General features: G+C 41.2%; 6 protein-coding genes across 6 annotated transcripts; 3 read left to right on the top strand and 3 right to left on the bottom strand.

Moving 5' to 3' along the window:
• Nucleotides 1-380: 380 nt before the first annotated feature.
• Nucleotides 381-1,539, top strand: BDR25DRAFT_357068 (uncharacterized protein; the record flags this gene model as incomplete). The annotated part of the gene is made up of 9 exons (XM_033695755.1): nt 381-419; nt 460-490; nt 521-610; nt 645-729; nt 754-846; nt 912-1,155; nt 1,198-1,387; nt 1,425-1,470; nt 1,503-1,539. 9 exons carry the CDS (start codon nt 381-383, stop codon nt 1,537-1,539), a joined length of 855 nt encoding a protein of 284 aa, XP_033545544.1.
• A 56-nt stretch (nt 1,540-1,595) lies between these two features.
• On the bottom strand, nt 1,596-5,119 carry BDR25DRAFT_52309 (TPR-like protein). Its single transcript, XM_033698699.1, has 4 exons — nt 4,508-5,119; nt 3,912-4,458; nt 3,798-3,861; nt 1,596-3,751 (listed from the first exon to the last, which is right to left on the bottom strand). The coding sequence occupies exons 1-4, from the start codon at nt 5,043-5,045 to the stop codon at nt 1,751-1,753; spliced, it is 3,150 nt and encodes a 1,049-aa protein (XP_033545543.1). The 5' UTR covers nt 5,046-5,119; the 3' UTR covers nt 1,596-1,750.
• Nucleotides 5,120-8,625: 3,506 nt separating this feature from the next.
• BDR25DRAFT_357066 (uncharacterized protein) lies at nt 8,626-12,340 on the bottom strand (the record flags this gene model as incomplete). The annotated part of the gene is made up of 12 exons (XM_033695754.1): nt 8,626-8,672; nt 8,825-8,849; nt 9,997-10,249; nt 10,279-10,325; nt 10,394-10,609; nt 10,686-10,965; nt 11,003-11,578; nt 11,638-11,663; nt 11,732-11,820; nt 11,856-12,058; nt 12,084-12,289; nt 12,317-12,340. The coding sequence occupies 12 exons, from the start codon at nt 12,338-12,340 to the stop codon at nt 8,626-8,628; spliced, it is 1,992 nt and encodes a 663-aa protein (XP_033545542.1).
• Nucleotides 12,341-12,406: 66 nt separating this feature from the next.
• On the top strand, nt 12,407-15,667 carry BDR25DRAFT_304718 (kinase-like protein). Its single transcript, XM_033690268.1, has 4 exons — nt 12,407-12,543; nt 12,602-12,655; nt 12,716-13,326; nt 13,380-15,667. The coding sequence occupies exons 3-4, from the start codon at nt 12,805-12,807 to the stop codon at nt 15,645-15,647; spliced, it is 2,790 nt and encodes a 929-aa protein (XP_033545541.1). The 5' UTR covers nt 12,407-12,543; nt 12,602-12,655; nt 12,716-12,804; the 3' UTR covers nt 15,648-15,667.
• A 1,285-nt stretch (nt 15,668-16,952) lies between these two features.
• Nucleotides 16,953-17,509, bottom strand: BDR25DRAFT_52242 (uncharacterized protein). Its single transcript, XM_033698698.1, has one exon. The coding sequence runs from the start codon at nt 17,136-17,138 to the stop codon at nt 16,965-16,967; it is 174 nt and encodes a 57-aa protein (XP_033545540.1). The 5' UTR covers nt 17,139-17,509; the 3' UTR covers nt 16,953-16,964.
• Nucleotides 17,510-17,580: 71 nt separating this feature from the next.
• BDR25DRAFT_372506 (uncharacterized protein) lies at nt 17,581-19,204 on the top strand. Its single transcript, XM_033697233.1, has 2 exons — nt 17,581-17,653; nt 17,709-19,204. The coding sequence occupies exons 1-2, from the start codon at nt 17,593-17,595 to the stop codon at nt 19,136-19,138; spliced, it is 1,491 nt and encodes a 496-aa protein (XP_033545539.1). The 5' UTR covers nt 17,581-17,592; the 3' UTR covers nt 19,139-19,204.
• The last annotated feature ends 4,915 nt before the right edge of the window (nt 19,205-24,119 follow it).

Below are 24,119 nucleotides of genomic sequence, written 5' to 3'. Positions count from 1 at the left end.
AAATACTTAGGGGAATAGAGGTAACTGCAGGGGACAGGGTCAAGTTATGGTCGGGGCCGATACAGGAACCCTTCGGATAGGTTCTGAGCGACCTGAGATGGAACAATTCATAAGAATTGTTGCATTTCTATAAGTTCTATTCTCTATATTTATAATACTTGTATGATAGCTAATAGCTTTTTATTATAGATATTATAGTTAACTTAGTTCTTATTAAACTTTTCTAATGTATATGCTATTGCTATTTATTATCTTATTTTTTTTAATAGCATACTTCTTTTATTAAATAGTTTAATGCATCTATGTAGACTTTTATACAGAAGTATATATATATATACTTTTTATTATTCTATAAGCATATATAGCTTATTTTTGTCCTGATGCAGCTGGAGGGAAGCGATAGGAGAGTATACCATAGGGTAACGTCTCAGTGATGTCACGGGTGGGAGGTCCATACAGATGACTGTCAACGGTGTTGGGTCGCCTCAACGTGCGGAATAGGAATCCACGACTGTTGTAGCGGCTACCGTAAACGATGCAGGCATATGCATACAGCGAAACCCTGACTGTCGATATATTGCTTTTCATTACAGCGTTAATTGCTCTTTCTGTACTTTAGCCATTTTCTGCTACATTGTCGTCAGTAAACAGAGTAGTCATTGGCAAGTCTGGTAAAGGTACGGGCTGGCCATTGTACATCGACGGGATGTTGTTAACTCCGTACCAATAGTCTGGAGTGGGTGCTTTTTGCAGTCAACGTGTCGACTGGGTGGAAACAGTTGAAGGAGTAAGTGAGGAGGTATCGAGATTGAGAGTACTAAAGATTATACGATATTTTTCTGCCATGTCACGAACAAGGCAAACGACACGAAGACTAGAGCTAAATAAAAATGAATCACTATCTGATCTAGCAACAGAAAAGGTAAAACAACAGAAGGCAATTCGAAGTACACAGTAAGCCACTCTCAACGTCAGGAGATCAACTCACCTCCCACTGGATCCATTACCAAATTCTGTGCTGCCATGAAATATGTAAACCCAGCCTTCTTAGCCTGTCCGAACCAGACTAGTATCCGAACGCTCGGCAAATTACGCAAATGGTCTGTCGCGCAAAAGAGCCGCAATGTCGTCTACAGACACCCTGAGCATCGCCTCGTGATGCAGCATCTCCACGAAAATGCCATCTCTGTCATGTAGATCCTCGCCGATGCCGAAACGTGCGGCACGATGAACCGCCTGCACGATTTCGTGAACAGGAAGGACGTCCACCGTACCCTTAACGCTATCAAAGACCAGTCGTGTGCCCAGTTAGCCAGCTATGCTCAGCAGTTCGGTGACTACAGCGGACCGATCCGTTGCATCCCCGGAAGCGGCTTTGGGGAGGCCTGTGGGACGGTGAATGTAGACCCGGATCTTCAACGCAGCGGCGGCACTTTGTAGGAAAGCCTCGGTGGCCCACTTTGCAGCAATGTAATGGTCGCTGCCGTCTGGTGGTGGTGTAGTGCTGGCATCAGTATAGGCCTTGACTGCACTAGATGATATGAAATGTATGGAAATAGCGTGGTGTGCCGCCAGCCGCGTTAGTTCCTTGACCGGATCAAGATTATCGGGTCACAAGACCTCGTACGGTGCTGACCCCATGGAGCTTCGATCCAAGGTGGCCCGGGAGCATTTTCCAGGCACATTTGTGCCTCTGGGTTCCCGCAAAACGCAAATTCACGGTTTCCACAAAATCGATATGCCGAACAGCTTAAACTGTACCCTTTTCTTCCGCTTCCTTCCGGAAATCTTGAAGTGCTTCGAGAGAGGTTAGAGTATCTGGATGGGTCGGCCCCAATACTTCCTGTCGATGTCGCGCAACAGCCTCCATCATTTTTAAAGCTTCGGCATCCCTACCTTGAGATTTCCATGTGCACGCTAGATTGTGCATGCTCGTCAAGGTGTCCGGATGCTTCGGCCCTTGATGATCTATCCTCAGTTTGAGAGCCAAACCCTCAATTATCGCCGCCTCAGCGTATTTCCCAAGAGCCCAACAGGTAAGGCCAAGATTCGACATAGCGTTCAGAGTCGACGAGTGTGTCTTCCCGAGCAAAGCTTTCCTTTTCTCAAGAACTTGTTCTTCCAACTCGAGCGCCTTTTCTAGTTTGTTTTGCTTCCGGTAGGTGGTTGCAAGGTTGGCCATACTGTTGAGTGTATCTGGATTATCGACGCCGAAAAGCTTCATTCGCAACTCTAGCGCATGCTCTTCTATGACTTCGGCCAGCTCTACTTGACCCTGTTGACTGTAAGATGCGCCAAGGTTTACGATGCCAAGAATCGTATCCGGGTGTTCCTCTCCCAGGATTTCGCGCCTCCGCTCAATCACCTCGAGTAATAGCTCTTGCGCCATGTCCCATTTCCCTAGGCTACAATAGGTAGCTGCAAGGTTCGCCATGCCGTTCAAGGTCTCGGGGTGATCTATTCCGTTCAGTCTCTTCCGAGTTTCCAATATTTTTTCCTCCAGCCTTTCTGTTTGATCCCATTTGCCAAGTTTCCACCAGGTTGTGGCTAAATTTGCGAGTGACATCAGTGTCTCTGGGTGATCTATCCCTTGTACCTCTTTCGAAGCTTCTGAAACTTCTGTTTCGATTTTCTCGGCGTCCTTTTCCTTTCCCTGAAACCAGTACAGGGACGCTAAATTAGAAAGATCGGTAAGCGTACTTGGATGCCGTCTGCCTAGGATCTTCTCTTTTATCAAAATCACATCCTCTAAGCACTCTTGACTCTCTTTCCAACGCTTAAGATGGTAATAGGCCAGGCCGAGATTTGCCTTACAGTTGAGGGTGTCTGGATGCTCTTCGCCGTACATAAAAATCATATCATTCAAGGCTTGAGCTCCTAAGTCACGAGCCTCCTCGTATTTCCCGAGACTTCTCAATGTTGATGAAAGTGCAACCAGTGTGTTTAAAGTCTTGGGATGATTACTACCCAGGACACCGGACTCGGTTTCCATCACGTGACGGAGTAGTTTCTCTGCTTCGTTCCACTTCCCTTGGGACATGTACGTCATTGATAGATTCGCCATCTCTTCAAGAGTTATTAGATGGGAATCTCCATGTATGCTTGATGCGAGGTCAAGCGACTCCTTTCCTAGCTCTTCGCTCTCCTTCCAAAGCCCTTGACTCCGATACAAGGAGGCTAAGAGACCTATTGAATATGCTGTGAGACTCTCTTCTTTTCCAAATACTTTTACCCAGTAATCACAGACAGTTTTCTGCATTTCAATCGCCTTTTTCCACTCCCCAGCATGGCTATATATCCTTGACAGCGCTTGTTGAAGCTGGGCTAATATTGGAGCTTCTTTCACAACGGAAGCCAAGTCCCGAAGCTCATTTTCGAGCCTCTTCACTGTGCGTTGAGATTCCTCTGGAGTTTGCAGCTGCTCCAAGTAGTGCAGATGGTTCGTCGAGCCTCCTTCTCTTATTTCTACCCATCGTGAATTTGATGTCTCGCGAGAATTTGTTGTCCTGAGAGTCGAAATAAGTTTGTTCAGTTCGCCGCTTTCATCCGGGCTTTCCAAAAGCTCGTTGGCCTCAACCTCGTTTCTAGGTATCCCAAAACCTAGCGTGTAACAAAGGGCGAGTTGGAGGGAATTGTGTCTACTCGATGTGTCGCGAGTCGACCTCGAGAGGACTCTCTTCTGAAAACACTTGGCAATAGCGGTTCTTACTCTGTAATCGATCGAGTACAATGCTAGGCTTGAGGCAGTAATCTATCGTAATTAGCATACATGATTAATTTTGATTTTTCTTACTCACGTCGAAGGTCGCCGTAAGCGTATCAAACCGGTCATCGTCAATTTTCATAACACTCCTATTCACCCTACAAAGACTGAGCACGGAATACCCTGGCGAATCTTCATATAAACTCACCGATGAAAATTGACTGTTTCTATGAACAATGCAATCCCAGCGCGCCGATGATGTGTGTCCACGGCGAGAGCATCACCGAAAAAAGTGTGCAAGTTCACGAATGTCGCATGATCAAAGCTCCCACTGTTGGCCTGAAGTAAGTCCCAGGCCACCTGTATTAGCCGCTCTTGCTTCTTCAAATCGTCGATGATTCGACCTAGCGGTCTTGGCCTTTCATTTTGAAGAAAAACCTTTTTCGCCCAACCGAGCTCTTCCGGGAGTGCAGAAATCCCTGCGAAATAAGCCTCGAATATGAACCACACACATACTAGACCAAATGAAAATATGTCCATAAGCGCGGCTTCATCGGGAAGATATTTGCGTGACAGATTCTCGGCAGGCTTATATTCGGGTGCTGTCCATGGTTGTGATTCTGGAATGAAAATGCGCTCTGTTTGGCTTGCATAGTGAGAGGAATAACCGAAGTCCATGACTTTGGCCGTATATTCGCCCGTGGCCTCCTGGAATATTATCACGTTCTCAGGTTTCATATCTCCATGGATGATATCTGAGGTCTCTATCAGCTTCATTTGTGACAACGGCGCTCTTATTCTTACGGTTCCAATGCATGTCAGCAATCGCAACTCCGATATCAACGCAGATACCAACACGTTCCATCAGGTTCATATTTTTTGCAACGGGCAGGGAAGCAAAGTTTTTGAGATCTCCGAAAGGTGATTTCTCAAAGACGAAGGCAGGCCAGACCTCTTCGTCGGAAGAGATGTCCCAGCTAATGCCTACTAAATCAAGGATGTTTCGGTGAGCTAGAACAGCGGCATTACCCAGCACGGACAGCTCATTGATGAGCAAGCGATAGGCCCTTTCATGATCCTCCTTGTCATCACCTTTGAGTTTCTTGAACGCGATGCTCCTTTCTCGGCTGAGGAGTCCTTCCTTGATCGATGAGGTGCCTCCGATAGCAACATTGTCCAAGGCAGTCTGCCATGTAATAGTGAGGAAGCTGACCTGCAGCTTCTGCGCAACTGCAAGGAGCGAGATCAGATCCAAGTCGTTCTCCTTGAAGATTTGGCCGCCGGCATCCGACGTGGTGTCATAGTCTCGTCGGATGTCGAACGTGTACGTGCTACTAACCATTTCGCTCCTCGTCCGCACACGCAAGATAGAGAGAGCCGAGGTATCTCATAAATACGACACAAAGAGGATTGAAGGAAAAGCAAGTATATTAGAGTCATCTGATGCGAAGGCGGAGTTTAGGTCGCGAGAAGCGCCTTCGCAAGGCTGAACTAGGCTAATCCGATTTCGGCAACGCCGACCGGTCAACGTTCAAGCCCCGTTATCTCAGCTAGCTCAGACGGGGTAAGGAGAGAACCGAGGACTCACAAACCACCATGCATATTGCTACTCCAAATAGAGTATGGCCTGGGGGTTAGCAGTTTCTGACCCCTGTTAGTAGCGTTTCTCTCCTCAGCCATCTAAGGGACTTTTGTGATTTTTTCTATAAATAGGCCTATTTTAAGAGCATTATAATAAAATTAGATTTACAATATCTCTACTACTATATGTTAAATAGGCTTAGAATTTAATAAAATGTAAAGATAAGCTGTAGCTATAAAATAGTATTTTTTTTCTAAATTTTAACTATTATTAGTAAAGAAAAATCTAAACGCGCGTAGAACTTTAACCTATTTATTGTAACAGCACAGGCAAGACAATGGGTCTAAATGCGGTAGGAATCCACTTAGAGGCATATAGGAGTGCGTGGGGACTTAGAACCTAGGAATGCTATTAACACCTATAGGCCTTATACAAAAGGATATTAGAAAACTACTAAGCTAGCTACAGGGGCAAGGTGCAACTAAATACATAAAGGAATAGGGGTATAGTAAAGGGCAGGGCAGAGTTAGGGCTAGGTTAAGTTAGGGTTAAAGCTAATATAAAGTTCTTTTAGATAGGTTCTAAGCAACCTAAGATAGACATAATTTATAAAAATTAAGTTAAAGTTAAAGCTAATATAAAGACTTTTTAGATAAGTTCTAGGCAACTTAAAATAAAATAATTTATAAAAATTATTACACTACTCCCCTCTTTATAGACTAATAGTCTCTATTAATAGTAATTATAGTATTAAGTTTTACTATTATGTTCTTTACATTTTTAAACTGAAACTAGTCTAATTTAGCTAGGTGTCCTTACTCTAAGTATTCCTTTACACTGCTAGCAGTGTCCTTTAAACCTAAACACTACACATGTAGTTGTTAATTATTAAAGTAGTAAGTATAGTTTATTAATTAAAAATAATTTAAATAAAATAATAAAGTTTTTTTTATAAGTTTTTTTTATAAGTTTTTTTTATAAGTTTTTTTTTTAGATTATACACTATAAAGTAAGTTACTATAGCTTTAAAAAAGTTTACCTAGGTATGTTTAAAACTATAGTTTAGTACTTATAAGCTAAAAAAAAGCTTCTTTTATAAGTAGAAAGACTAATCTAACTAAGATACCTTTTTTTTAATAGCTGCACTAATAAAGTGTGCTTTAAATGTAGAAAACGCCTTTTTATTATTTATTTTAAAAGTCTAGAATGCTTATTATGCCTTAGTCTTTTTCTAACTAGTAATAAAATAAGCTTATAAAAGCTTTATTATATTCTCTACACTTTTAAACTAAAACTAGTCTAATTTAGCTAGGTATCCTAGCTCTAGGTAATCCTTTGCAATACTAGCTGTATGTCTCTATATTAATGCTATGTGTGCGCGCTTACTTTAATAGTAATCTAAATTAATATTAAGTTTATTTATAATAAAAGCTTACTATTATTTAAATATAAGTTTTTTACTATCTATAAAGATCTTAATTTTAGGTGTGCATTTAGTAAAGTAGATTTACGAAGTTTAAAAAGTGCTTAAAAAGTCTCTTAAACTTAAAGTAGTAAGAGTAGTATAAGGTATTATTAAAAGTAATTTAGTAGTTAGTAAAAGTTAACTAGTAGTTTTTAGCTAGATTAGCTGCTTAAGCTATACTTATAATTAAGTAATTTAAATATTAATAAATATACTACTAAAAGTTAACTCTAAATTAAGTAAAAGTATAGCTTTAAGTGCTATAAAAGTAAGTTTAGCTGTTAACATAAATTATTAATTAACTTTAAAAAGCTTACTTTAGCTAAAGTGTATTTTAATTTTAAAATTAAAAGGTAGTTAGCTAAACATTAGTAGTTGCTTTTAATTTTAATAAGTTATTAGTAGTCTTTAAGTTTTTACTTTAGCGCCTTTTTATAACTTTTCTAAAAGTAATCTTAATTATAAAAGATAAAAAGTTTTAAACCTAAAAGCTTTAGTTAACTAAAGGTTAATAAGATTTAGTTTATAAACTAAATAGTTTAATATAATAACATACTTCACAGGCAAGTTGCTTACACACCTAAGTTACTTACTTTTACTAAGACCCTACTAAACTACTTTTTCTACACTAATGCATTCCCTACAACACTACTTAGACGTGCTAAAAAAAATGTTAGATATAGCTTATACTCTAAGCTTTTAAATAAGATATAAAACTTTTAAAGAAATATACTATAGCTATATATAAAGTCTTATAAAAGATAATAAATAACTATAGCGCTAAATAACTTTTACAAGCTAATTCTATAGCTAAATTGTAAAGGCTAGGTAATAAAAAAAATAAGTAATTATTAAAACTATACTTAAGCTATATGCGTAAGAAATTTCCTCTTAGATAGCATTTATAGCTAATATAGCTAATTCTTTACACGCTAAGTATAATCTAAGCTATGTTTACATAAACTAGCCTAGTATGTTTATAAAGCATTATTTAAAGCTTAAAGTAAAGTTTTAAGTGTAAGTATAGTTAAAAAATATTTAGCTAATTATAAACCTTATTTTACTAAAGTTGTACATATTATTATTTTAGATGCTATACTTAGCTTTAATATTCTCTATAAGGCTAAACTTACTTTAAATTACTTTAGAACTTTTATAAAAAGCTTTTTTATAGTTATACTTATACTTAAATATTACTTTAAGCTTTAAATAACACTTTATAAATGTACTAGGCTAGTTTATGTAAACATAGCCTAGATTATGCTTAGCGCATAAAGAATTAGCTATATTAGCTATAAATGCTATCTAAGAGGAAATTCCTTGCGCATATAGCTTAAGTATAGTCTTAATAATTACCTACTTTTTTTTATTACCTAGCCTTTATAATTTAGCTGTAGAATTAGCTTATAAAAGTTATTTAGCGCTGTAGTTATTTATTATCTTTTATAAAACTTTGCACATAGCTATAGCACATTTCTTTAAAAGTTTTATATTTTATTTAAAAGCTTAAAGTGTAAGCTGTATCTAACATTCTTTTAGCACGTCTAAGTAGTGTTGTGGGGAATGCATTAGTGTAGAAAGGGTAGTTTAGTAGGGTCTTAGCAAAAGTAAGCAACTTAGGTGTGTAAGCAACTCGCCTGTGAAGTACGTTAGTGTGTAAGTATTATAACCTAAACTAAATTAAATGTGTCTTAAAGCTTAGACATAATTAAATAAATAATTAGTATAATATTATAATAAAGCTGTTACTAGTAAAAGTAAGTTTTTTTAATATAATATAACAGCATAGGCAAGACAATAGGTCTAAATGCAGTAGAAATCTACTTAAAGGTGTAACAATTCTCATGAATTGTTCTATCTTAGGTCGCCCAGAACCTATCTGAAGGGTCTCCGTATCGGCTCCAACCCTAGCTCGACCCTAACTCAACTCTGCCCGGCCCCCTGCTGTTACCCCTATTCCCTTATGTATTTAGTCGCACCTCGCCCCTGTAGCTAGCTTAGTAGTTTTCTAATATCCTTTTGTACAAGGCCTATAGGTGTTAATGGCATTCCCAGGTTTAGAGTCCCCACGCACTCCCATATGCCTCTGAGTGGATTCCCTCCGCATTCGGACCCATTGTCTTGCCTGCGCCGTTACAAAAGGCATATAGAAGTGTGTAGGGACTTAGAACTAGAAATGCTATTAACACCTATAGGCCTTATATAAAAGAATATTAGAAAACTACTAAGCTAGCTATAAAGGTAAGGTGTAACTAAATACATAAAGGAATAAGAGTACAGTAGGGGGCAGAGCAGAGTTAGAGCTAGGTTAAGTTAGGGTTAGAGCTAATACAAGGTCCCTTTAGATAGGTTCTAGGCAACCTAAGATAAACATAATTTATAAGAATTAAGTTAGAGTTAGAGCTAATACAGGGACCCTTTAGATAGGTTCTAGGCGACCTGAGATGGAACAATTTATGAGAATTGTTTCATTTATACTCTAATTTTAAATTAATAGTATTGCCCTTCTAACTAGAACTTAACAACTAGTAGACTAAATTCTCTAGAATTTTATAGAATCCCTAACAGAGCTAGTCTAGGACAGCTTCTAGATCTTTAGAGTTCTTAGACAACAGCTAGTTAAGCTATAAACATAAGAGTAATTATAATGTCTCTAGCCTACTATCCAGCTTAATAACTAGCAGCCTAGATCTCCTAAAATTTTGCAGGCTTCCTAATAGAGCTAGTCTAAGACAGCTTTTAGATCTTTAGAGTCTTTAGACAACAGCTAGTTAAGCTATAAACATAAAAGTAATTATAATGTCTCTAGCCTACTATCTAGCTTCATAACTAGCGTCCTAGATCTTCTAAAATTTTATAGGCTTTTTAATAAAGCCTGTCTTAGATAAGTCTTAAATTCTAAAAATAATATATTATATAGTTAAGAAGTTAGATTAAGGTGTAGTTATAAAGTTATTAAAATGTTCTATATAGAACTTAGTAGCGTAATACTCTGCTAAATCTTATTAAAATTAGGTTATAAAAATGTTAGAATATAGCTAGAGACTATTTCTATTACTTATTAAAATCTAACCTAGTTTAGATAAAAAGTAGTAGAGCTATAATAATTCTTAGTTAAGCTGGTGTATAGTAGAGGAGGTTTAGAACTATAATATTACCTAAAAAATTACAAAAGTCTTTTAGATAGCTAGGGAGAGAAAGCCTTTCTTACACCCTTATTAGCTAGAGAGATAGGGCTTGCGCCACTAAGGCTACTAGCAGGGGCTTGCCCCTGTCGAGGCCCTCTCCCCATCCCGTCTGAGCTTGCTGAGATAAAAGCCCCGCGCATAGTTCGCCACATTCGCCATGCCACGTCGTGTACCACATAGTGCATATGTAGGCTGTCATACGTGGCATGTCGTTCGTCCCCTGTCTGTTCTTCGATCGAGAATCATTTTCATCCCCCATGTCAGCGCCGTCAGGCCCAAGGATGCAACGCAGTAAATCCAGAATTGAGACGCTAAGGTAAAGTTTGTTTGCTCATTCGACTGTGAGGATTCTTGGACTTTTTGAACCAGGGATGACCCGAAGATGGTCTGGGATCACGGTTAGGCAGGTTTCAGGTCGGGGGAGAGGGGTGAATAGCTCTTGTGTTGAGGCTTACAGCGATCAGAGTTGCTGGAAGATACGTTGTGGCAATCATCGTAAGGACCTTCATGGCCCTCGAATCTTCCCGTAGTTGTAAGGATACACTGACCATCCCTTCATTTTCTTTCTGGCTATATGTGGCAATGCTCCTGAGACATTCCAGATGGTCCTGCATAACTCGTTCGTTGCTGTGCAGCAGCTCATTGCCACGGAATTCCATAATGCGAGCTAGCTGAGGGCGCGGTCATCACCAGTTAGTCTTGATTTTGAGAAGGAAATCCTGAAGCTTCAACTAGAAGTGCGCTTACAAGCTTGTCGATTCCAGCTGATCGACTTATCATTCCTGAGACACTCCGCCGATGTAGCATTAGCTGGGACATGATCTCCTCTACTCGACGCAGCTCATGAGGGTTCCTCTTTAGACCCAGACAGGAAAACACTCGATATCTCCTCAGCACCTCCACGTGAGAATCTAGTATTCTCCGTGTCCGCTGGGATTTCTTCTCCAATAGTTGTAGCTCCTGGCAGTCGGCAAACGATACCTCATAATCCCAATTTCGTTTCCCTCCCACTTTGGAGAAACAGGCCCTCTCGTCCTGTGATCATTAGTAATTCGTTGCGGAACCATATGGAAAACAGTAATACCAGCCCATTGAGCTTTTCCTGGAGAAATTGTAAATAAGCATGCCAATGCAATCCGAGAATCGAGAAGACATGTTCGTGGAGGAACATACATCCCGAGTCTTTCAACACCTGTTGAAGAGAATCGTTTTGACACATTGAGTCAAAATTTGAACGGAAGTTGGTTGATGGTTGTATAAAGACCCACACGGACGTCCGATCTGTCTTACAAAAAGCGTGATACACCCCCATTTGCCGAAGCGACCAGGGACTTCCTTGAGATCGTCCATTGGGTTCTGCATATCGCACATTGTAGCATATTTCTGCAAACAGTTCTTTAGTAATGGAAGCTTCTTCTTCATTCAACTTACCAATTCTCGTCAAATTGTTGCTGCAAGAGTCGTGTACGTGTTCCTTCATATGACTTCCGTCCCAACTGCGGCTGTCTTCATCGGACTTGATGCCAAAGCTCTGAACGACGTCGGCGAATTCGGGAAAGATGTTATGGTATTCTGAGATCCCTTCGAACTCTTCGAGGCTGATGCGGATTGGACTCCATGAAAACTCTTGGGTCAAGAAACTGTCAATCATGATCATTGTAAGTTGATAGGGCATTCGTCAACGTTGAGTGATGCGCACTAGAAGGTTGCGGTAGACGATTTGCTCTTTTCCTATTTAGCATAATTTAGCTTGTGAAACCCCTGCACGCGTAAGGAAAGGGAATCTAGCTTACGAGAATCGCGTTGAGCTCATTTAAACCACCTTTAAACGTTGTAGATGTTAAATCTAGATACAGTTTTATGAATAATTTGAGAGCCTCTTCTTTTCGAGGGATTGAACATTACCTCTTTTTTGACTGCCAATATGGAAGACTTGAACGTGAGTGGATGATTCAGCAAAGCATGAAGTTGCAAGTGCGCGGAGTCTGGATCGGTACAGCTGCGCATTGTCGAAGCGTTTGAACTTCTCGGAAAGACTCATGAACGTTCTTACAGCTGGATAGTTCACCTGAAGGGGTACAAGTCGGTGCAACGACGAAGAAAGCGTCAAGATTTGCGGACTGGAGAACCGTTGCGCATGTACACTTTGAAAATCGTAAATTCCGGTCTGCGATGCTGACAGTAATTTCAGCCTTGCGCAAGGCGCGAAAATTGCCCTGGTGGCCATACTTAAAGTTGGCTTTTTGAATTAGTGTCGCATCTCCCCATACACTCGGTGTGACTTGATAGTGTCGCTTAACGTGAACCCAATCATCAACGGCAGATAAAGAAGCCGGTGTAACAGCAGGTTTCTATCGCCAATGATTGCCCTAGTCAACCAATAAGTGCTTCTCACGTGTCATGCAGCTAATATTTTCAAAGTTGCCACGACTTCAGCCTACGCTTTTCTCTGACCGGTTTTTTCTCCCCGAAAGAACTAGCACCTCTCTAGGAACACATCTCCGCGCATCTCATGGAAACCCAAACCATTCGAGAAAGCTACATCGATAAGGGTGAGCTCGAAAATTTACTGGCCAGGCTGTTCGGGTCGAGCTGGGACGTCGAGGTACGTTAGGCTGCACCGCGCAATGAACACCGTCTAGTCTGGGCTTACAGCAGAGCAGTATGGCGAGGAGTATATAATCCTCACGGTTCCAAAGGGAAAGAAGCTTTCGCTGGTAGGAAGCTCAGGAGATTTCCATTTCATCCAGCGCGTAATTGGTTGACGCATCCCTTAGCATCAGATTGCCTCGGTCAGGAGGCCACCGGCTTAACTCGGCTCCACGAAGCCGCCTAACCAAGAGCGATCAACCTTCTGTGGCGGGTCATGGCGTCGAACGATTCGCTCAAGTTGCTTCTCAAATCCATTCGTCGTGAGAACTCCGACTTGAGATGGTTCGTACCGCACAATGCGCTCGTCAAGGTGATGGTGAGAGAGAATCTACGGTCAACACTGAAGGACCAGATAAAACCATATCACATTGAAGAGACGTTAAAATCTATCATCAGAACAGGAACCAAAATATTTGCGATACTTGTTTTGATTGATCACGTGCCAAAAGTTCAGTGTTTCATCGAGAAAGACCAACTACGCGATCAGCGACTTCCGTTCACCGTCGACGAACTAAAAACCATCGTAGATGACATCTGCGCTATTGATTTCTTTGAGAAGCAAAGTGAATTTTTAGTCCCGGAGTTCTTTCAGGGTATGCTCACACGGCGTTTAAACGAACGCACGGTAATGCCTTTCACGAAAGACTCCCGAATCGGGGCCGGAAGCTTCGGAAAAGTCTATGAAATCTGCTTCCATCCGGATCATCAGCTATTAGAACCCTGTTTCCAACAGAGAGTAAGTGTACCATGCACACTCCTCAATTCTCACGCCAGTTACTCATTTCGTAGCTCGTTAGGAAGGAGATCGAGGACGAAAATATGCACGAAGTAGAGCTTGAAAACCTATCCATTTTGAGCCTTTTAAAGCATCCAAACATTCTCGACCTCTTGGCGTCTTACAAACATAAAGGTAAATGCAACTTGATATTCCCTTATGCATCCGGAGGCAATTTAGCAGACACTCTGTCCGGCCAAGTCGAGCAGCCGCAGCTCCAACATCAGGAAAATATGTGGATAGCTATTGCCGGATTGGCATCCGGCATTGAAGCTTTTCACGACTTCGTGGAAGAGAAAGTCGATCTTCGGCTGACAGGATTCCACCACGATTTGCGACCGAGAAATATCCTCATCTCTGGCGACAAACTCATTTTGGCAGATTTCGGTCTGTCAAGATTCAAAAATGCGCAGGAGAACTCGGACACGAATTTTAAAATCGGAAGTGGAGATTACATTGCCCCAGAATGTGAAGATATCGAGGGTAACTTTGAGAAATTCCGGATCCACAGGTCCAGTGACATTTGGTCCCTGGGCTGCATCCTCATTGAAACTGGTGTCTATCTTTCTTTTGGGGTTTCCGAATTATCAGAGTTCCGGAAAGAGCGAAAGTTCAAAGTCCCCAGTCTCTCTGGGCGCTATCGCACGTTTTCATTATTTCATTATGGACTAGATAAAGAGAATCCTACGGTATGTAAATGGCTATGCAAATTGGACGCGCTTGGACAACATACCTTCCACAAATTCGTCGAACTATGTCGGAAGACGCTCAATCTTGATCACAATCGAAGACCAAAAGCCAGAGAAGTTGCATCAAAGCTCCAAGAAATTGCTACCCTGGCGTTGTATCAGCAAATCGACGAATTATTCATCTCCGCTTATCTCCCGAAGGAAGATTCTCCAACGGATTGTCTGTTTGAACATATTCGGTTCAGGGGCTGGTTCTGGACCTTGTATGGAGATCTTGTAGACTGTCTTCCACACTTCTCCATTACCGACTTTGAGAACGTCATCGACATCCTACGTCATATGCGCAATCAACTCAATGGCATATTATCAATCCCCAGAGACTTGCCTTCTCCGTGGAGAGCGATAGGCCACCTCAATGACCAGCTATACCAGTTTCTTTCCCCTCAGCAGCAGCAAATTTGCCGAGCGTGGCTGACGGCAACATTGACAAGAGAACCAAGTGTCTCTCTAGACAGCGCCCCGTATGTGCGACAGAAGGATATTAGAATCCGAGTTTCCTTGGGGCAAATGAACCATCTCGCCAACGAGCATCTCGAGAGGGACAAAAATCACCGGCAACTGAATCCTTCCGACATCGAAATTGGGTCCAGATTTGGAGACCATAATTTTGGCACGATAGACAAACCGGCCGACAAACCACCTGTCTTAATCGAGTGGCGTACCTACAATCTCGCGTACGTGGACGAGCGCGTTAATCAAGAGATGTTTTCTCGCGTCGAGTTGATCACGGACCTACTAGGCACAGAAAAGCCTGGGGAATTCCGTTCGCTCAACTGCAAGGGGTTCTTCCACGATGTTGGACGCCGCGCGTTTGGAATGGTCTTCGATCTTCCGTCTCCCTATCCCCTGCAAATAGAACCCATCTCACTCGGCACTCTCATAACGCGCACGCAGAGAATCTCCTCTCAGCCCGTGCTCGATGGCAAGTTCAGACTCGCGTACATTTTAGCGCGAGCCATCCTCGAATTCCACTCAGTCGCTTGGCTCCACAAACGACTCAACTCTTCAAACATCGCCTTCTTCCCCAACGCCGGGGAAAGCGTCGACGATTATGTATGCAGGCCATTCATCATCGGATTCAACCACAGCCGACCAAATGACCCAAAGGCGTTCACCCACGGCTTTAGCGGCGCGGACGAAAAATTCTACCAACATCCAGTCTACCTTTCCGGCGACAGTAAGTATATCGCTGAATACGACTATTATAGCCTGGGTCTCGTCCTCCTGGAAATTGGGCTGTGGGGAACGCTCGAGGATTTCGGGAGAAAATATCTTGACGCATCAGCTGAGGCGATGCGCAAGGCGCTAATTTCATCGAGGGTACCATTGTTGGGGAAGACGATGGGTTTGATGTTTCAACATATCGTTCAGACTTGTCTCGAAAGCAGATTTTGCGATTCCGTAGAGGAGCAAAATGAGGATATTTCTGTGCCGGTGATTTTGGCTTTCAATAACGCTGTCGTAAGCCAGTTGAGGAAAGCATGCCTGGCCCTCGATTCATCCGGAACAATCGACATAGATGTCGCTCAGTAGAAACAAAAGGTCCTTTTTCGTAGAAAGTAGATGAATGAAACTCGCTAAATCCGTAAATGATTTATGGTATAGCGTGTGGAAAACATCCTTGCGCGCTTCCCACAATCCTTGGGATACCTCCCGATGAGTTGACAAGACGTGAAGATAGGAGATATGCATGGGTCCAAGATTCGAACTAGAGGAAACACAAAGCCTAGATACTTAGATATTCCATATGCTTGGATAGCTCTTTGCAACGCTGTCTTTGCAAGGGCAAGCAAGAGGCCTTGGCCACGGTTGGCGCGTTCGAACCAACAACAAAGCCTCGCTCACCGATGGATGTCGGCTCTGCTGCATCGCTAGCACTATCTTTATACAGCTACAAGAACAAAGGCATTATCACGCTCAATATGCCTGCTTATTCATTGCACTTACTGCAGCCACTAGACGTATGCTGATTCTCGCCATTGAAGCAGGCCTTTAGCCGCCAGATAGAGCTTCTAGTTCGCAGCAGCATTAGCCACGTCAACAAGTTTGAGTTCCTGTCAGCCTTCCAAGTAGCCTACAACGCCTCTATTACAGAGCCTAACATCAAGGCAAGCTTTCAAGCCTCAAGTCTAGTACCATTTAATCCCAAGGCTATACTGTCGAAGCTCGACTTCAAGCTTCGTACGCCATCACCGCTACAAACTACAGCTAGCGAATGGGAGTTAAAAATACCTAGTACAGCAGCTGAACTAGAGGCTCAGAAGACTCTAATTTAGAATCGGATGCAGAGTCCTCACGATAGCTCCCCTAGCTCTATTATTAAGTTAATCAATCGACCAGCTAGGGCGCTGAGCTGATGATCCACACAAGTGAGCGACTGCAATCAGCGCAAGAAGAAGTACCTACAGAGGCAAGGAGCTCTAACTAAGACTCAAGGCTTAGAGCTAGCTGCTCAAATTAATATTAATGTGCAGCTTGAGGGGGAAGAGCTAGATGGTAGGAAGCTTGCTCAAGCTAATGTATTGTACAAGCGATGCTGCAGAACCTGCGGTAAGCCTAACCACAGAAAATTAGCTCATCTAGCCACTATTAAACTATTACTAGGCTAGATGCAATCGATCTGTGATTTTAATGCAATTCAAAAGTCTTGGCAAAAGTGACAAGTTCGCCCGTGGAATACATTGAACATTCTACTTCTCGTTAAATTATCTTTTTAAAGCAGGAGACATCATGAGATCCTAGCCACCACGCCAGCCACCGACCCCGCACTGCATATCGCATTCGAAGCATCAATATGAGGGGTCAGGTAAACTATTTTGTAAATATATGAGGCCATTAAGCTATACGCTTCTAATAGGAAACAATCACCACAATGAGCCTCGATTCGTGCCGGAGTTCGAGAGGAGATACCCCCTGACGTTCCTCGCTAACCACCCTCTTTCTCGTCTCTATTACTTCCACCTCCAGCTCTTTAGCCTCCTTCCACCGGCCTTGATTCCGGTACGTCGACGCCAGGTTGGCCATGCTGGTTAGCGTGGAAATGCTCCTTCCCAAGCTCACTCTTTCTCGTCTCCACCATTTACACAGTAAAACCTAGAATGCGCCGAACCAATAAACCAAAGACGGCATCCAACCGATAGGCAATCCCCAAGCAATAGTTTCGCACTTTGGATGTGCTGGAAATTATGACACCATTTTCTTCATTACGAAAGTTATCGGGTGTGGGTGTACGACAGGATGGCACGCACATCGGAAGTGTTTCCCGGAATGTCTCCACATCCGCTCTACATTCTCCACGACAATTTCTTTTTATCGAAAGTCCGTAAGGGCTTCACCCGCACTCTATGTTTACGAAAGGCTAACAGTATATAATAGAAATCCCATTCCAGCCGCGATATGATGAGGATAAATGCATATGCAACCTTGAGAAGAAAGAAGACCACATCCTGTTCAGATATCCATAGTACTGTCTCTGAACATGAAATCTCTGTTTTTTGTGGCTTCACCCGCGCTTGTCAACGTCCAGGGGGTCATAGCACGTAAGCACGGCTACCCGTTTTGAAATGTTTCCGAAGTGCTGAGATGTTTTTTCAGGTGCCGCTTTACCCTCCGAGACCAGGTCTTATGTCCCGCCATCCAACACAACATCCACGGCAAGGATAAGTTCAGCAAGCCCAAGTCCCACACCATTCTGGCCGACCGCAGTACTTCCCAAATTTCACCCGCAGTTTAGAGATATTCCGGATAGCGCCCTTTCATGCTGGAAATCATGGGGCGACTACCAGCTGCGGACTCAAGTTCCCAACCCCGGAATCATTGCCAATGCAACTACATCAGTGTGGTGGAGCCCTCTACCCACTCCGATAACCGTCATCGAAGACAACAGCTACTGTTCGGCGGACGTAAAGAAAATTCCAATCAGCCTCACAACCCTCTGTGATGGGGTCCCAAGAGCCTCCTACATCGAGGAGTCATCCTCCTGGACCTTGAATACTTGGATTGTAAACTACACACAAACGGATTCACTCACGATGACCGTAATCCCTGGAACAACACGTCCTGGCTACGAAAATGAACAACCAAAGTGCACGATAGCTCCAAACTCCGTGCCACTATGTGATGAAGTTAATTCAGCATATACATGGTGGTTGTCATCGCGAGGATCACAAACCCCACCACTAAACGAAGCATCAACAACCACTACACCAACGAAATCTCTCATCGAGACATTGGTGCCACCATCCTGTATACAATTCATACCAGCTCCACCCCAGGCGAAACCAACCTGTGCGATGGAAATCGATAATCAGGAAGTTTGGTACTGGCCAGCTCCGGGACCAACCGGATCCGACTTCTGCAATTCCAGCTGGGCTCCCCCAACCGCAACACCCACTATTCCCGGGAAACCAAACACCGCCGTAGTGTCAGGTATGACCTTCACAAGCCCAAGCGTCTACCATTTGATCAAGAGCGTCACCGTGTATACACTGGCTGGAACCAACCGGAAGGCCGACAGTGGATATATCCGCCACACCAGTGTCTGGAAGCCATCTACAACAATCGGCCCAGAAAAGACGTTTCTCACAGACAAGCAATTGGAAACGGACATTGTAAGCGTCACGTATATCGGGCCGAAACATCCGCATGGTGCAGCTGTGTATTCATACAACAAAGACTTCCGCCTCAACGACATCTTCACCATGCGCTCAGGGCCCTACTTTGGGAACCCTGAACACCAAGGAATTTCGACCATCTTCCAAAATGAGGTTCAGCATTCGTTCGGACTCGGGGTTCCCGAATTAGTGTCTCAGAATAAAATATTCAAGGAATGCGAGTGGACCAGAACATATACCCGGGATGTCTATCCCAGTGAGTATCCGGTGGCGGTCGATAATTCGGTCCTGAGGAGTAATTTTCATCCAATTACGACAGGGACGGGTGGGATGTCTACGCCAACGGTGCCGCCAGTTCCGACTTCTACGCCTAGCGTTACTACGCCTTTGCCTCCGCTGTGTAAACTATGAGCGAATCAATTAGAGGAAGCTTTCATTTCTTTGACTGATGAGCGTAGGGGTACGGATATGTTTTTCATCAAATCTTACACCGTCAAATGAACCTTTTCACGTGAAAACCCTCTGACATGAAGATGCCGCATCACCTATGGTACTTCTGCTAGCAATTATCTTCATCATTTGATATTACTACTTTGTTCCTCGTGACCCATCGTCTAGTACCATCCTTTCTTCATCCCTCTACTACTACTAGGCTAATTCGACCCAGAGGTTTGTCATACATACTTTCCTAAAAGCAAAACAAGCTCCCGTGTGTATTTCGTTTATCAGCCTGCCGGAACCCCTGGTTCCTTCAAATTCGAGTGACTTGGTCAAACTTCCCGAATCGGCCCGTGCACACGTCGCGGTCGCGTTTGCTCTATGCTTCCTATTTCGTCGCGACTTTACTTTTTTCCCCGGTCGCCTTACTACTCGACTACAACAGTCCTAATCTAACTTGTGTTGCCACAGTGTCTTCTTTTGCTGCCTCTCTTAGTGGTAGAACTTGACTCTAGACGCTAGACTACTGCCCTTGCTACTTGCTGGTTGCTACTTGCCCAGACCGCGCTACAGCCATGTCGAATCCGCTAGAGAAATACGATCTCTACACTAACGAAGAGTATCGAGCTCTAATCGGTCGTAAATGCCGAGGAGCTAGAAGTGCAAGTGATGGAGCCGTTCAAGAGTGTGCTTTAGAAGAAGCACCTAGACACGCCGGCTAGCATAGCTAACCTAGCACACATACTTAGAAGTCCTAAAGTCAGAATAAAGAAGCTATCGTACTAATAGAAAAGTGCTTCAAGCTACAGAAGCAGATTCTTACCTGTAATGCTTTTCTTTATATTACTATACAAGTTACCTAGTACCTGTTTGCCTACGCAGTGCTAGGTAAGATATTATAATATAAAGTTTAATAGATAACTATTATATTTCTATTTTAGTTAAAGTTGTTTTCGCTCTTTTTTAGAAAATACTAAGCTTAGAATGTAAAGCAAATTTTTAGTATAAATAGCTTTCTTTATTACTTAAAAAAAAACTAAGCTTAGTAACAAAAAATGCTATACTATAGTTAACTAACTATTATTTTAGAGAATATTAGATAGAGAAGCAAAACAGCGCGTTATATTAAAATGAAATATTAAAATACTACAACAGTTTATAAATAATCTGTAAAAGCAAAGCTTGCTTAGAGTAATAGTTCGCGCATTAAGGTAGGTTGTTGTAACGGCACAGGCAAGACAATAGGTCCGAATGCGGTAGGAATCCACTCAGAGGCATATGGGAGTGTGTAGGGACTCAATGACCTGGGAATTCCATTGACACCTATAGGCCTCGTACGAAAGGATATCAGAAAACTACCGAGCTAGCTACAGGGGAAGTACGACTAAATACATGGGGGAATAGGGGTAACAGCAGGGGGTAGGGCCAGGTCGGGGTCGGAGCCGATACGAGGACCTTCCGGATAGGTTCCGGGTGTCAGATTGAAGCACTGTTTCTGGGCTTCCTGAGATGAATGATGGGTTTGGATATGATGTATGGGATGATGATTGATTGTCTTGATTTATCGATCCTTTTTCTGCTCTACTCGTGTTGCTCGGCTTTTTGTTTTGCCGATCTATTGTGTGCGTTAATCCGTGCAATGTCTTGGCAACACCTTAAACTTTGCTTTCCGCCACTAAATTTGTATAAGAACTTAAAATTTTGCCTATAAAACCCTACAACTACCTAACATCTCTTAATTTTAGTAAACATTTAGGCGCTGTACGTACTTCCTATTTAGGAAATAATAAGGCTAGGTTTTAATGTTTAAAATAGCTTTCTAGCTATGTTTTAAGCTTACAGAGTCTCTTGTTGCCCACTACCTACTTAGCAACCCCTAGCGCTTACTGTGAGCGCCTGTGGCCTATCTAATTGTACGCGTATTAATATATGTTGTTTTTTACTGCTTAGATAGAGGCTGTAGGCAATTGCTAATTAAAAGGGGTGCAGCAACTGCGTAGTATACAATGTAATAGATAATCTAAAGACGCACAGCAGCATAAGAGCACCTATCTAAGGCAGGCTTAGTTATTTACTAGCAATTAGTAAGAAAAACATAAATGCTCTTTTTAGTAAGCTTATTTACTTTAAGTAGATGTACTAAGACAAGATTACACTTTAGTTATAAGTAAAAAAAAGCATTTAAATTAATTACTTAAACATATTCTAGTTCCTTTTTTAATATAAATAAAGTTACTAAACACTTTAAGTGTTCTTTATTAATTAAAATAAAAAACTTTATAACTTATATTATAACTTAATAAGATACTTTATAGTAGAGGATCTAGTGTTTTTTAACAAGTTAATTTTTAATAAGAAGACTAGCTAGCAGCACTACACATACAGCCTAGTTAGCTACGTCTCTTAGTATACCTAGGATATTGCTTAAAGCAGTACTTAGTTAATTTTTTTTATGTATATAATTAACAGCTATCTCTCTTATATAGCTGTAAAAAAAGGCTACTTTAATTAAAAGCAGTTTCTTAAGTAGATTAAAAAGAGTCTAATCCCTATGCTTTAGGTTATGTATAGTAAGAAGTACTTAGTAATTATTCTAAATAATGTCTTAATTTATATAAATAATAAGGTAACACAGATTATTAAGGCTAGTAAGTATTTAGTAAGGTATTTGCCTCTATACTTGCCTAACTATAATTTAATAGAGCTTACCTTTATAGTGCTTAAGGCATAAATTAAGAGAAACTATTTATACATTTAAAGGTGTTTTAGTAGTAACTTTAGTGCCTTTTTAAGGGCAGCTATTTAAAAAAGTAAATGTAACTATTTTACTTAAAAGCACTTTAAGTACACAGTAGAAAGGCTATATATTAAGTAAAAGGAGCTAGAGCGCGTAAGAAGAGAGCTAAGAGAGCTTAAGAGGGTAGAAGAGTTTAAATTTAAATAGATTATTTAGCTATATTATTTCTACTACTAGTTCTGCCTTACTTACTACTACCTATCTTAAGCAGGCTGCTAGCTGTATAATATATTAGCTTAAACTAACAGAGATTTTTATAAAAATAGTAAATAAGCCTATCTTTAAGCCTAAACTAGGTAATAGTAATAGTATATAGGTTACCTTTAACTCTGCTTATCTTGCAGAGATTTTTTATAGTCTATAGCTTCTTAGTTACTACCTCTTATATGTAAAAGTAAGAATTTTTTTTATTTTTTAGCTATTACTTAACTAACTACTTAAAAAAGTTTTTTACTATTTTTTAAGCATTCTATTTACTACCTTTTATTATAAGACTTAAAGAATAACCTAAAAATTAAGGCGCTATTAAGGTAATAACTAGTAAGGCATGTAGCTACTAGTAGTAAGAGAGTAGAGCAGCTCTTATAGAAGGGATACTAGCCTGCGCTTAAAGCTGTTAGAGATAGAGCTATTAAAACTCTTATTACTCTGCTTAAGTAGCTTTTTTATTACTTATCTTTACTATTTAGTTAAGTAACTACTACTAGCTTATTTACTTTACTAGCTTCTTAAATAACAGCTTATTTAATAATAATAAGCCTAGCCTTTTTTTTTTATCTTTTTATATGTAAAGGTTTACCTAGAGCTTGTTACCTTTTTACTACAGCGCTCTAACAATCTTATAACTAGGTACTATAACAGAAGACTCTTTTATAACTATAGACTTTCTTTACGCCTTAAAGTTAACTAGTTTAATAGTATAATAAGATTAGTCTAAGTAGATATAGCACTACTCTTTATAGTTATTACAAAGCTCTGTCTAGCACTCCTACGTACACGCAATTACTAAGTAGTAGTCTATTACCTTAGATATCTCCTCTACTTGCTTTGCTGCCCTAGCTTTACGCAGTAGCTACTAGGTATAATAGCTGCTTAGTATTGTTAGTGTAGTATTTAGATCTAACAATAGCTTATTAGCTAATTACCTGCACAGAAATGCTCTCTACAGAGCCTTAACTTTAACATAGAGCTTTACTTTAAAATCTACCCTATTAATTCTTTTAGTAAAGCGCTTAATATAGTAATTAACTGCTTTAAGTAAGTAAGCGCTCTTTATAAAACTAAAGTTAGCTAAGGTAATGTGCTGCTAGGTAGATTTAAGGTGCTTAGCTTAATAGCTTACTAAGTAACTAAGCTAAGTAACTTTCTACCTATTAATTATAAAAGCTGCATTAGCAAGCACTAAGTCTACTTTGTCCTTTATAAACAACATAGTAAAGACTAGCTGCTAGCAGTTATTACTGTTGTTAACTACCTAGTTCCTATTTACACGCAGAATATACTTTATATCTATCTTATAGTTAGGCTTTTTAGGAGGTAGGGATAATTGCTGCTAAGGCAATAGTTAACACTCTAGCTTTACTACTAATAGTAGTAATAATAGTATCTTAATAGCAGCTGTTAAAGCAGCAGTGTGCTGCTTCTTTATAAAGGTAACTTTTCTTCTTGTCTGCTTATTTAATCTACTAGCTTTTTAACCTCTAGAAGGTGCTTTAGAGGCTGCTGCAGCAAGGGCTCTAGCTGACAGTTAACAGGTAGCACTAGTACTTAAACGCGTGGCTGCTCTAGCTATGGCTTTTTAGCTAGAAATTGTTTGCTAAGGGCTATTTTAAACCTCTAAAATTTAGCTTTATTATTTCCTAATTAGGAAGTACGTACAGCTTTAAGATCTAACTAAAATAACAGATATTTAGGCATAGATGGGGGCAAATTGTTGCTTTGTCGAAGTTCTCATAGATTTGGTGAGGCGGAAAAGACGCAACGCGAATGCCAAGACATTGCACGGATTAACGCACACAATAGATCCGAGTCCCTCGCGCACTTGCCCTATGCGCGACCAGCTTGCAACATGCTGCAAAATGCTGCAAAATGCTGCAAAATGCTGCAACATGCTGCAAAATGCTGTAATTTGCTGCAACATGCTGCAAAATGCTGCAA

This window comes from Lindgomyces ingoldianus, assembly GCF_010093535.1.
Source record: "Lindgomyces ingoldianus strain ATCC 200398 unplaced genomic scaffold BDR25scaffold_23, whole genome shotgun sequence".
In the NCBI taxonomy this organism is placed as follows: Eukaryota; Fungi; Ascomycota; class Dothideomycetes; order Pleosporales; family Lindgomycetaceae; genus Lindgomyces; species Lindgomyces ingoldianus.
Note: the sequence above shows the minus strand (reverse complement) of the source record. Positions and strands in the feature narration are given on the sequence as shown.